The 14,745-nt window shown below is 29.4% G+C and overlaps 1 protein-coding gene across 5 annotated transcripts in view; it reads left to right on the top strand.

The window, feature by feature from the left end:
- Positions 1-14,745, top strand: part of LOC127067455 (uncharacterized) — a 57,147-nt gene that overhangs the window by 17,743 nt on the left and 24,659 nt on the right. The window contains exon 2 of one of the 5 annotated variants that reach the window (XM_051002369.1): positions 1,015-1,807. The exons of the other annotated variants lie outside the window; for them this stretch is intronic. Coding sequence (XP_050858326.1) covers positions 1,746-1,807 — 62 coding nt within the window. The 5' untranslated portion in view covers positions 1,015-1,745. The remainder of the gene's footprint in view (positions 1-1,014; positions 1,808-14,745) is intronic. 5 annotated transcript variants of the gene reach the window in all.

The raw sequence follows: 14,745 nt of genomic DNA, 5'->3' as shown, positions 1-14,745 counted from the left end.
TATACTTGGATCACGTGACGCCTATTTCGTTATAAATTAATTATTTTCTTTCAAGTGGCCGGTCTGAAAATTGCTTCGGTCTGAAAAATTTTTATTTGAATTAGTTTAACCCAGTTTTCATTATTATACCTACATACAAAAAAAAAAAAACAAAAAAAGATCAATTGCTAATGCATCGCTCGGAAAATTATTTATATTAATTCTTTTTTCTGGTTTCTTTTACCTTTTCTTTTTTTCTTTTGTTTTCTTTTTCTTTTTGTTATTTGTAAAAAAAAAGACAATAAACTTTGAAGAAATTTCAGAATATCTAAAATATCCTCCCCTCACACACACGCGCGCGTATCTATTAAATTATATAATATATTTTTATTATTATTACATTTTAAGGAATACAAAACAAAGTAATATACTCGAACAAAGAACATTCATTATATATTTATTCTATATCAAAATTAATTTGTTGTAAGTATGAAAAGGGACATATTCAGAGCGAAGAGGGAGAAGTATGGTAGCGATTCGATAGAGGGTAGCTCAAGCGGCAGTAGCGATAGAGTAACAGTGTTAGTGGTGGTAGAATGGAGGTGGAGGTGATGGCGGAGGTGGTGGTGGTAGTGGTGGTGGTGGTGGTGGTGGTGGTGGTGGAGGTGGAGGTGGAGGTGGTGGAGGGGATGATGGCGAAGGGTTCGGCATTGGTCGTGTCGAGCGTTCGGTATTCTTCGGTAGTCAGTCGTCCGACAGACGCCGCGCCGCGAGTATCTCTCGTTTCGATTGTTTCTTCGTAACACTTTTACCCTTTCGAGATCGAGACAGAGACAGAGACAGAGACAGAGACAGAGAGACGATAGCACGTCTAGTCGTCCTAACTTCCCTAGATCCTTATTATCTTCCTCTTCTTCCTTCATTCGATTGATTTTAACAAATCATTTCTCTCTCTTTTTGTTATCATCGTCGTCGTCGTCATCGTCGTCGTCGTCGTCGTCGTCGTCGTCGTCGTCGTCGTGTGTGACAAATAAGAAGATAGACGAAACGAGATATAGAATAAATAAGGAAAAAAAAAAGGAAGAAAAGAAAGAAAATTTTATCAACGAGGAAGGATCGTGAAGCTTTCTTATAAGTGCAAGCAAGGTCGTTGCACTTGTTCTTGTTCCTCTCTCTCTCTCTCTCACTCACTCATATACACACATACACACATATACGTACCCACATATAAAGTAAAAGAAGAAGAAGAAGAAGAAGAAGAAAAAGAAGACAAAGAAAAAGAAGTTGGTACCGTTAAGTCAGACCTCGCCGATCTTTTTGCTTTCCTCACTTTTCAACGAAAAAGAAAGAGAAAGGGACGAAAAGTCTGATCGACAAAAATTAAAAGTGCGCCACCGTTATCAATCGTGTATATACGTATACGTAAATACATCTATGTATATGTATATACATCAATTTATCTTCCATTGATAATAATATATATATATTATTATTATTCGATATTTCATTTAATTAATAAAATACGATAAATTTTGATAACGAGAGAAGAGTATCAAAGAGGAAGTTCGCACGTACGTTGATATAAATCTATTAGAAACATGCGTACCGTCAGCGAGGTTATGAAAAATCGTGCGATCAGCTGACTAACCGAACTATTTGGTGTTACGAGCTACGCCAAAAGGAACGACGGACGCTTACGATCGTCCTCCATTCGGAAGAATTCTTCTCAAGAAGAACGACGGAGGAGTTTATCGAGCTGTTCCGTCATGACGTTCGGGACGCCGTTCCACAACGAGAAATCTCGTTTTGCCATCGATGCTACCAATAGGTACGTCCATTAATTTCATTCGTCACGTGTATATCTCTCTCTCTCTCTCTCTCTCTCTCTCACTGTGATGTGTATCTGTCTCTGTCTGTCTGTCTGTCTGTCCTGTCTCTCTCTCTCTCTCTCTCTCTCTCTCTCTCTCTCTCTCTCTCTCTCTCTCTCTCCTGTATATACGTATGTTCTGCTTTCTCTCTCTCTCTTTCACACTCTCGCTCTCTCTCTTTCTCTCTCTCTCTCTCTCTCTCACACTCTCACTCTGTCTCTGCCTCTGTCTCTGTGTCTGTCTCTGTGACTGTGTCTGTCTCTGTCTCTCTGATATTCTTCTTTTAAATTTTCAATTTAAATTTTCGTTAAGGAATTTGAATTTCGAAAAAAGAGAAACGGGAGAATGGAAATGATCTAATGCGTTTCAAAATGGCGTCCTCCGTCGATAAAAAAAATATTCCTTATTTCTTAGATTTTTTTTTTTTTTTTTTTGAAGGGGACGAATAAATGAGTAAATAAGTACAAACAATATCATCTTTCACCGCGGTTTCAACTGGATAAAACGAATTGTAATAAAATATATTTAAGAAAAGAAAGAATATCAAACGCACATACGTACACACGTACATACATGCAATTGTTCAATTTCAAGGGATTGTACAGATTGAAAGAAAAAAAAAAAAAAGATAAAGAAAATCAATATGGCGGCCTTACTTGATAAGAAACGTTCACCTGTTCAAATGTTGCATTATTGAAACGGATTTTCTTTTGTGCTTTTCTTCTTTTTTTCTTTCCTTTTAATCGAAAAATTAATAACCTTTTTTTGTAAAACGAAATTGAAACATACTTGTAAACGATAATTATTGGGATTGGTCTTCTCTCGTAACGTAATTTATGCCTACATATTTTACACGTTTCACTTTGTGTGAAAAGAAAAAGAGAGAGAGATAGAGAGAGAGAGAGAGAGAGAGAGAGAGAGAAAGAGAAAAAAAAAGGTCACTGAAACAAGTAGGAATGCGGAGGAGAAAATAAAATGTTCTCTCTCTCTCTCTCTCTCTCTCTCTCTCTTTCTTTATTTATCTATCTCTCTCCATCTCGTTATCTCTCTTTCTCTATCTCCTTTTACGTTAAAACGAGAAATTATTATTGTTGCTGTTTTAACGTTTCTCGAGACAAGAGTGCTAACTAACTATATTCGCCATTAATTTCCTTGTCAGCGAGATAACACTATATCAAAAGAGATCTACAGTTTCGACTCGTATTTGTCGATTGATTGTATGCAAATCAACATTACGGTAATACGATTGTACAGTTATCATCAGTCTTCTTCTTCTCGCAATAAATCTTCGTTCGATCGTTCTATAGATGATCTTAAGTTAAACAAATAGAAAGTGTATATATATATATATATATATATATATATATATATATATTGATCGAGAAATGCACTTTTCTTTTTTTCTTTTTCGAAACAGGTGTTCGATCGGAAAGATAAAAAAAATTTGATCTAATCGAGCGTCGTTCGAAATGTTTAAGTTATTTAATAAACGAGTCGATTCGATTTGATATGATAAATACATTTTTTATTTAATAATATTAAATAATATATATTAATAATAATGACGAATGAAACGAATAATCAAAAAAGAAGAATGAAAGAAAAATAATAGACATAGAAAGAAAGTCACATTTATTTTTTATTTCACTTTATTTTCTCTTTTCATTCATTTTCTTTTTTCATCTTTTTTTCTTTTCTTTTCTTTTCTTTTCTTTACCAAATTATATAAATCAAAGACTGATGAATTTCTTTTGTAAAAGATGATGTTGAATTAAGGCACCTCGCACTTTCGTTTCGAGTTATTAGAAAATTCAATAGAAATCGATTAAATTTGGTTAATAATCGTAATTATATCTCTACGTATGAAATAATAATATCAATATAATGTAACAATAACGATAATTAAGTCGTTTTTTTTAATAACAAATAAAATAAAAGCGATCAAACAAAAAAAAAGATAAAGGACGTCGGAAATGTTATCTTTTTTTCTCTCGATTTAAAATGATTATGAATAAAAAATAGTTGAAGGGGGTGAGCTAGTCGAGCGGTGGGGAGAGGGTGAGAGTGGTGGGAGGACGTACAATCGTTAAATTCTCAAAGTAGCGCGATAATAACTCTCTACCCTATCTTTCCACAGGATGAAGCGATAATCTTCTCCGAGCGAATGAAAATTTATCCGTCCGATCATCATTATCAAGGCATGATGCTAAATGAGAGACGAAATGAAATATAATAGAACCCCTTGTTAGAGTTAATAAATAGAAGGAGAAAAAGGAGATGGTGGGGGAAAGAAATTTAAGATTGGAGAGGGGAAACTTGCTAATTACGAGCGAATATAAATATTTCGATAATAAATTTAAAAAAATAAAAAAAGAAAGAAAAGAATTACAAGGAAAGAATGGAATCAAACGAAATGAATTACAGTAGATAGAGATTATATGCTATAAGGAATGAAAGGGAATAGTGTGTATAATAAGTACGTCGATGATAAGTTATAACGAAAAGAGAAAAGATAGAGAAATAAATAAAAAATGAATTTGTAATCGTAAAAGAATTAAAGAAAAAGAAAATTGAAAGGAAAGTAGGGATTACAAATAAATAACTAAAAACGTGTATATGTAATAACAATAATATTGATATTAATAATGATGATGATGATGATGATGAGAGACGATGAAGAAACAGAAATAAATAAATATATAAATTTGTTTGCAAATTAAATGCAATTTAAATTAAACGTGTAAGATATAATAAAAAAGAAAAGAAAATAATAATCGAAGAACCATAAAATTACAATATCATAAAATTAATGAATTGAATTATGGCGGTAATCATAAAAAATAAAAGCCAAGATCGTTCAAATAAATCTCGTTAATATGATTTCCTACGTAATACATATAATATATATATATATATATACACTCTGTATTTTCCTTATAATTATATTATTTTACATAAGTAGCAAATAAAATTTCTAAGACATCTTTTGGTAGACGTAACGTTTCTTGCTTATAAACCAAGGACATAGTCTTCTATATTCACGTAATATGGTTTTCTTCTAGGATAAGAAAAGAAACCTTTCAGAGAATGATCAAATAAAATTGAATAAGAGAGAGAAAGGTGTGTATATATATATATATATATATATATATATATATGTATATGTATATGTATATGTATATGTATATGTATATGTATATACCGGTCGATGAACCTAACAGATGCTATACTGTCTTTCATAGAAGTACGGAAACGAGGAGACAAGGTCGTGTTATGGAGGAGACTAGATTGCTATGACCTTATTATCTTCGATCCAACGTTTATGTGGATCGTGATCTACTACAGAGAAATAGATCGCTGAGAAATAAATCCATTTTCATATTCATAAATTATTTAGAATATTTTTGTTTTTTACAAAAAATTAATCAAGATCCAATTGACGCGATCGAACAATTCTTTTATTTTATTTTATTTTATTTTATTTTATTTTATTTTATTTTATTTTTTTATATGAACGATTTCAAGCAAAGTTCTTCAATATGCTTTAAAATCGAACAGAAATTTAAATCGAAATGAGTTCAATGGTGTGCTCCATATCGGTTGAGAACCATTGAATTCTTTTTCTTCCTTTTTTCTCTTCTTTTTTCTAATAGACAAATTGTATAAAATCTACGAAGTGAATTTTCCGAGAAAATCCTTTTAGACCGAGAAAATCTATCGAGATAAAGAAAATAGATGTGAGATTGGATCATGTTAGATCATTATTCACTAGATCGTTCATTGTTCGAATTAACAATGAGAATGTATCCGTGAACATACGTACTTACTTTTATAGTAATTAAATTATAAAAAAGTTGTTCTACAAAGGAACAAAACTCATTGTAATAGTAATTGTCTTGAATGACAATTATATATATAGATAATAAATTCTTTTCTTTTTTTTTCTTCTTTTTTCTTCTGTTTGATTTATTCGACGTTCAACAGGAAACTCACTTTCCCTTACGCGACGAGTCATATATATATATATATATACGCATAAATAAATGCAAGCATATATATAGATACATACGTATACGTATGTGTATAATATTTCTTGATATATCCGTTATTATGATCATTATTATCCAGTTTGGAAGGTTGACAAGATAAAATACTATAATACTTCGTATCTTCGACGATTTAAGTTATTTATGTATGGGTGCTTTTGTTCGTAAAAGAAAGAGAAGGATAACTTATGAGTAGAAAAAGAGTATATACGTGTGTTTGTGAGAGAGAGAAAAAAGAATGGTAGAAACATACAAAATTATATAATAATTTCTTCGCTTTTATATTCAAGTACGAGAATTATAATGCAATATTCTTTATCTCTCTAATGACAATAGTTTCGTTAAATAAATCGTTTTATTTCGCGAATTGGACAAACAAAAATGGCTTCGTAGGTGTTATTTTTTTTATTGGACAGATGTCGCCTCGAACAATCAACATGGTGTCTTTCCCAGAAGATTCTTGATATTAAATAATTTTTTTTCTTTTTTTTTTTTTTACAACAGTGACTTTTTTTTCTATTAATTATAAATAATCAATTTTATCCGACGGATGTTGCATCGACCGATCAACAATGGCGCATCTTCCTTGATATCGTTCTTGTTGAGTTTTAGTTTCTTTTTTCTATCCTTTTTCTTTTCTTTTTTCATTGTTGTTGTTATTATTTTTACCAATGCTGTTTTTACCGTTTAGTTATTTTAATGGTGAAGGGAAAGGTCGCACATTCATTGTCAAATTAGTGGCTGGTTATGGTCATTGCGCCAATTCCCTTCTACATCCGTCCACCACGTCATTCTTTCGCGCGTAGGTTGCTGCCACTTTGTTTCGTACACGAGTATCAAATGTGTCTCTGTAAGTTATAATAATGTCTTTTTTATGTTTTTTTTTTTTTGGTCTTTTTTCTCTTAGTAAACATTCATCAATGTACGAGCGAATATTTTGTGGATATACAGAGTGTCTCGTATTTATCGATCTATTATTTTAACATTTTCCATAATCTTATAATGCATGTTATGTATATATATATATAATGTTTTTGGTTGTATATAAGATATACAAAAAAAGATATATAAAAAAATATTAAATATAGTATACTCGATAATAAGATAACGAGTATGCTTGTTATCTAATTTTCAAATAGAATAAAAAAAAAAAACAAAAAAAAAAGTAATGAAAAGAAAGGAAACGGAAAAAAGAAAAAGGAGACTCATGTTATTTAAACTCTTTTTTAACCATTGGTAAATCCTGTGCCAGTTTGTCGCCGTCACGCGACTCTGATTACTCGTAAATTTTCGAGTAATCATTCTATCGTCTGCACGCATACCGTCTCGATATCGCGTGTGTCCTCTTCGAAAGAAAAGAGATATTTATCTTTTATAATGATAACAAGTAAAATAAAGATATTCATTTGCTTTCTGCATTGCAGACGATTACTTATCTTCTAATTATACACATACACACACACATATATATATATATATATATATATATATATATATATGAGATAATAGAGTATAATATATTATATTATATATAATATTATATATTTAAAAAAAAATATTTCATAGGGTATGATACAATATATTATACTATACTATGTTTCGTACGAACAGTATAATCTATTTAATATATATTATATATATATATATATATATGACAATAATTTATATGTATATACGTATAACAAAATGATTTATATATATGTATATATAAAATATGATAATTTTATTATATAATATACTTGTGGTAAAATTGTAATTTGGCTCTCTCACGCTACGATTACTCATCTTTGCGTTCTATTATACAACTTTCCATTTCTACGTATTTACAAATACCTCTATATATATATATATATATATATATGTGTGTGTTTGTGTCTATATATATGTGTGTATGTACTTATATGTATATGAAAAAAAAAAGAAGAGAATATCTTGCAAAAGTTCGAGTTTCTTTACCTCGTTACTTCTTTACTTCCTGCAGATTATTCTGACGTTTTTTAAAATCGTATTGTCCAAGTGAAATCCGATTGATTGATATATGAAATCGAATATTATAATTTGCATGTATTGAAATTTTTATTATTATTATTATATAATCATCTTATAAATAAATTAATTAATTTTATAGTACGTACATACATATATAATTTTTTTTTTATTTTACTTTACTTTATTAATTATAATTTTCTAATTAATTTAAAAAGAATTATATATATATATAAAATATATGAAAAATATGAAATAACATAAAGTAAATATATAATAAGTATATTATATATATATATATATATAAAATTTTTAAACTTCATCATATATAACGATATATATCGATATATATCGATATATCGTTTTATATGATGAAGTTTAAAAATCCATTTAATCAATAATCGAAATTCTTTATCGATTTATTAGAGAATAATCGAATTATAAATCAATATGACATAGGACTATAGAAGGAACGTACATTAAAATGTATCGCATTGATAAATTATAAATGTGCATCGATAATAAATTTCCGTATGTAAATATCTTCGTCGATCGGATCGATAGATCCTTCATTCATTCATTCATTCATTCGATTCACGGACACGGACGTGACAAGCCTGTGTCCATTGTTGGTTTATAGTCGTTTTATACTTACAACAGATTGTTAGAAAACGTTCCTTCCTTCATTAACGAATCGTACGGTCAATGACCTAAACGCGTTCGTATCGATAATAATTTTTTCTATTCGATTATTCGCTCGTAACAAGATTTCAATAATAATAATAATAATATCGATGATTAAAAAAATTAAATTTTTATATATATATATATATTTTTTTTAATTAAACCCTTCATGCTTACTTTCTAATTTTATTAATTTTACACACGTGTGTGTGTGTGTGCGCGTAAATTTTAGTTAAAAGAATAATATTAATAAAAAAAAAAAAAAACAATACTTTACAAGTATATTAAAAATATATATATAGATATATAAAAAAAAAAGAAGTGACGTATAAAAATATGCATAAATGTATACATTTTCTCTCCTCTTTTTTTTCGTTTTTTCTTTTTCTCTTTTTACATAGAAATTTGAAAAAAAAAAAGAAAATTTGTGAATAAAAATTTGGATACAATTAATGTATACATATGTATGTATGGTATCTACGTATCTGCGCTCGTGTCTACATGTGTTTATAATGAAAATAGTCATTAAAAATGTATGTGAAAGGGGAAAAAATACATCGTAGAAAGACGTGGTAGAGTAGATTTTTTTTTGCATTCATAGACGAAGCTCATGTTACGTGTCTAGGGTCAAGAGCAGGAACACGATATAGACACTCTCTATTTCTCTCTCTCTCTCTCTCTCTCTCGCATATACACCTCCGCAGAAAATAAACTCGAACGAGCTTATTAATAAACGTTATAGCGTTCGCGTGTTTCAATCGTGACAATAATTGAAACCAGGTAGATATGAAAGTGATTGCTTTTTTGTTTGAATAACAATTTCATTATATATGTGTTTACAAACATAAACCCGTGTATGTGCGCGCTCGTATGTGCCTTTTCCTTTTCCTTTTTTTTTTCTTTTTCTTTTTTAATTAAATTTTATTATTTCTTTATCATCGATCAAATCAACGTCGTTTATTTTTTTTTTTTTTGTAATTATTATATGATCTAGGAATGTTTATTACATTGTTACGTTTACTATTATATTAGTTTTGCAATAATAATCATATATAATCATATTCGTATAATCACTCTTCATTTTATGGGGTCGATTATATGGTTTTTCTGTTGAAGGGATGGGTCGATGGCAAAGGGAGTGTTCAAAAGTATTATATTATCTTAATTATCGTTTTTTTTTTTTTTTAGGACAATTATTGTTTATTCGATAATCTAGTATGTTTTTCTCTTGCGTTGGAATTATTATTATTATTATTTTGTATTTTTTCTCTGTTCATTTTATTTTTTTATTTTATTTGACGGAATTATGTTATTTTCGGTGTATTATCATCAAAGCTTCTTTATTTTTATAACATACACTCTATAGGATTTTTTGTTTATTTATCAAATTTATGATTATCATCATCATTATTATCGGCTATTTTTATATTAAAATCATTGACTATAAATAGTATCTTTTTTTTTCTCCTCTGTCGAAATGAAACTACTTGCGTTATTATTAATATCATTATCAAGGTTATTTATTTTTACGAATCATTAACGAATCTTAACGATTGTCTATTTGTCAATTAATTTATCGCGTGTTAAAAGTTCATGGATTATTAAAAAAAAAATAATTACTCTTTTTCGAGAACGTCTTTTACCCATTTGCAAATTGAAATCGTATAATTTACAAAATCAGGTTCGCGAAATAAAAAAAAGAGAAAAATAGAAGAAAGAAAACGCAAAATTTAATTCAGATTGTCTCGAAAAAAGAATGATCGATATTAAATGTCAACTAGAAACTTTTTAACCTCCGCCTAGAAACTTTTCTATCTAAAAACTGTCCGTGTACATATTATTTCCTTCTCTCTCTCTCTCTCTCTCTCTCTCTCTCTCTCTCTTTTTATGTGCTTTGTTCATAACACGGGGCAATGCTACCTCGTAGAAAATCTTGTAACGAGGTCGATGCGAGTACGGTACTTGTACTTCCGTAAATATAGTTTTACCTGTGCGAGCAGTTTTATTTATAACTAAGGAAACAAGATGGAAGAGAGAGAATGTATGTGTGTATATAAAAGAAAAAGAGAGAGAGAGAGAGAGAATGTATGTATGTATATAAAAGAGAAAAAGAGAAAGAGAGAATATGTGTGTTTATATGTATGTATGCAATGTAGAAAAAGAGAGAAAGAATATGTGTGTGTATGCAAGAGAGAAGGACAGAGAGAGAGAGAGAGAGAGAGAGAGAGAGAGAGAGAGAGAGAGAGAGAGAAGGGATATAGGGAGAAATAAATACAGAGAGGGAAAAAAGAGGACAAATCTTTTCATCCGGAACAAGCGAAATTTTTCTCTGTAAATTTTTGAAAACATTACATATATTTATATATGTATATGTATGTATGTATGTATGGATGTATGTATAAATGCATACATATACATAAATGTGTGTATATATATATATATATATGTATGTTTTTATACGTGTGTTTTTATGTGTGTGTGTGTGTATGTATGTATGTGCATGAAAAGTTGAGTTTTAACCAATTCAGTTTCGACTTACTGCGAAGTCAACGACGAGGATGAGGATGAGGATGAGGATGAGGACGAAGACGATGACGATCAGTGTGTGTGTGTGTGTGTTTTTGTGTGTGTTTTTGATTGTGTGTGTGTATGCAAGAAAGAGAGGGGGAGATTGCACTTAGCTTAATTAGTTTTCCGCTCTTTTGCTTAACTCTTTTAATACCGAACTACCAGTATATTTCTTCGTTATTTATGTTGTATATTGCGTAGAACAAATATATATATATATATATATATATATATATATATTTTATCGACGTATTATAATTTATATATATACCTGCACATATTTTATTGACGTATCAGAATTTAAAGATAATAAAATATGTGTGTGTGTGTTTAGTAGTATTCTTTTTATATTTTAGGAATTATTATTTTTAATAAAACTAAAGAGAGCGAGAGAGAGCGAGAGAGAGAGAGAGAGAGAGAGTCTATTTTAGGAAGAAAATTAGAGAGAGATTATTATTTGATATTTGTTCTATTAATTATTTAATTTTTTTTTTTTTTCTTTTAGGAACAAGTAGAAGTAATATTTTCGGTATTGCCTGAAGCTAGTAAACAAAAAAGAAAATATTTCGGGAACATTTGTGCTTGATTTCTTTTTTTTTTTTTCTTTTTTTTCTTTCTAAAGGTAAAGAGTTATGAAGAAAAGGTTCAAAGGTCGGCGAAATTTCGATCAGCCTTTTATAAGCAATTATCTAAATTAAGAGATAATAAATATAAATAGGACAACGGTATTATAATAATAACAATTTAATTGGATTAACATAAATGTAAAATAATAGTACAAAAAAAAAATAAAAGAAAAATAGAAATTAAAAATAATTATTCGTAACCATTCGTGATTCATTCTAATACGTCATTGTTGTGTTCCCACATTTTTAAACACACATATATATACACATTGTATCATAATTACAAATAATTTTTATCTGGAATTTCTTCTTTTTTTTTTTTATCTTTAAATTAATTTCTAGGAAGTACAAAGCAACATTTTACTAGGTATCTCGTGCATGCATACGTATAAGTACGTACATGTGTACGCCATTAGTTTTATTCATTAACCATGCTCATTAAACAAACTCGTCAGGTGGACGTTCTCGTTCGTTCGTTCGTGTTATTTTAATGATGCGTCGTTTAACATACAATTCTTTTCGATTCGCGCCATTATCGATTTGAATTTTCGCGCGAGAGAAAGTTCACTTATCATTAGAGAACACTGTTGCATCTTCGGTAAATAAAATCGTATATAGTTACGTGTCGGTAAACTACCGACCGATAATTATCTTCTTTTCTTTCTTTTTTTTTCAATATTAAAAAGTAACGTTATTCGTTTTATAAAAAAAAAAAAAAAACGTGAATTAATATATTACGAATTAATGTAAAACATACGTTTCATTTAACGTTTGAAATATCTCGTTTACGAAAGTAAAAGAGAATATGTATATATGTGTGTGTCTGTATTTATATACATAAAGAATACAAAAAAATTGCAAGGAAGTTCATCCAGAGTTTTGTTGATTCTCGTTGCGATAAGGAAAAAAAAAAAGAAAGAAAATTGAAGGAACGAAAAAATTGTATTCTTTCTTTTCTTTTTGTTTTTTTTTCTCACACGAAATTACACGATATCTATCTTGTTTTTCGATGTTATCTCCTAATGAAACATGCATGCGTGTGAGCGCAGGTATATAGAAGTGTATATATGTCTTATATATATATATATATATATATATATATATATATATATATAAAATATGTAGCTCTATGCTTGAGTTAAAATTACTAGTGTGGAATGAATGATGACAATGGAGTTGATCATTGCATAGTTTTCGTACGAGTCATATAAAGTAGTCATAGATCACAGGTGCATAAAATTTGCATGAGATACAAAATACAAACATATTTATCGTAGTAGTTAGAATGAAGTTGTCATTTATCGTCATTCATCTCATTTGTCGATCGAATATCTCGATAATGTATTTTTTCTTTCTTCTTCTTCTTTTTTTTTCAATTGTTTACTGAACGATAATAAGAAGATATAAATTTGTAAATCTAACAAATGAAATTGATGATAAAATGTTTTAGATTATATACATGTGAACAACTATATATATATATATATTATATTTTATTTATTTATATATATTATATATATATAATATATCTACACACATATATACACATCATATTTAAATCTATTAAATAAATTGATTTACATTAGCAAATCTATTTCTAATTTTTATAAGCAACAAATAGAGATACAATCTCTCTCTCTCTCTCTCTCTATCATTTTTTCTCTCTTTTATATATATACACCTATATACACCTATGTATATACACACACACACACACATACATACATACATATCTTCATTTCAATCGTCCTCGCTTATTGTTAGCTATTAGCCCAAGCTCAATCGTTCCGCATGTCTGGATGACCCGTACATTCTGGTAAATGGAGCAGAGTAAAGCAGAGCAGAAGGAAGTCAAGAGTCGAATGGCTTACACGTGGGTTATCTTATCGAGATCTTCCGAATGAGGTCGTAAAAGTCGAAACTACCAGAAGCAAGTACTTACTTACTGACTCTTCCGGTTGTGGGGGGATGAGGAGGGTATAGAGGGTATCGGTGGTAAAGGTTACGTGGATTAGAACGAAAGGGGTGAGAAGACGGAAGGACAGAGAGAAAGGTCATATCTTCCTCTTGAAAATATTTTTATGTTTTTGTCTAATACTTTTTTTTCTGTTCTTTTTTTTTTTTCCTTTTTTTTCTTCTAATCGTAAAAAGATAAACATCGATGACGTTACGAGGGATTATATCGTTTCTTTTCGAAGTACACAAATTTTATTAACGTTTTATTAATTAATTAATTAATTTATTTATTTATTTATTTATTTATTTATTTATTTTCCTATTTTTTTTTTTTTTTTTTTTTTTTTATATATATACGCGACTCTTCTTCGAGACGTACAAAATGAAGATAGAAAGAAAATGACTTTTCTTTAATCTGTCTCACTTTTTAATAATTTTTTCTTTTTCTTATATTCCTTCTTCTTTCTCTCTTTTTTAAGAGGAGTAAACAGAAGTGATAATTTTGTCGCGAACCATGTCCCCATAATAGCAGCAATCGTTATCACAATAAGAGAAAGAGAGAGGAGAGGGGAATTAAACGAGAGAGACAGAATGTTCATTCGAACATAGAATCGAAAGAAAATTCGTATCATTCAGTTTCGTTTCGTTGCGTTTGTAAATTAAATTTTCTGTTACATCTCTTAAATCTATCCTTCGAATTTTTCTACATTATCTTAGTTTAAAAGAATCCGTGATAAACGATGGACAGTTTAAGATTTAGTCGAATAAACGTTTAACGTTGTAAAATCAACGATAATATTTCTGCTGCTATTACAACATGCATTAGACACATGCAGAAAGAAAGCATATACATATACGTACGCATACAATTTCGTTTCGTTCGTCGATATCTACGTTTTCATCTACATGTAAGTTCGTCTATCTGTATGTTATCATCCCACCCCTAACTCACCCTTGACTCTTCCTCCCTATCTCCCAATCACTCCCTCTTTTTGTACGAGACCTTAACCCGTTGAGATTTTCACGATGATA

This window comes from Vespula vulgaris, chromosome 11 (assembly GCF_905475345.1).
Source record: "Vespula vulgaris chromosome 11, iyVesVulg1.1, whole genome shotgun sequence".
Classification (NCBI taxonomy): Eukaryota; Metazoa; Arthropoda; class Insecta; order Hymenoptera; family Vespidae; genus Vespula; species Vespula vulgaris.
This window is presented reverse-complemented; position numbering and strand designations above follow the sequence as displayed.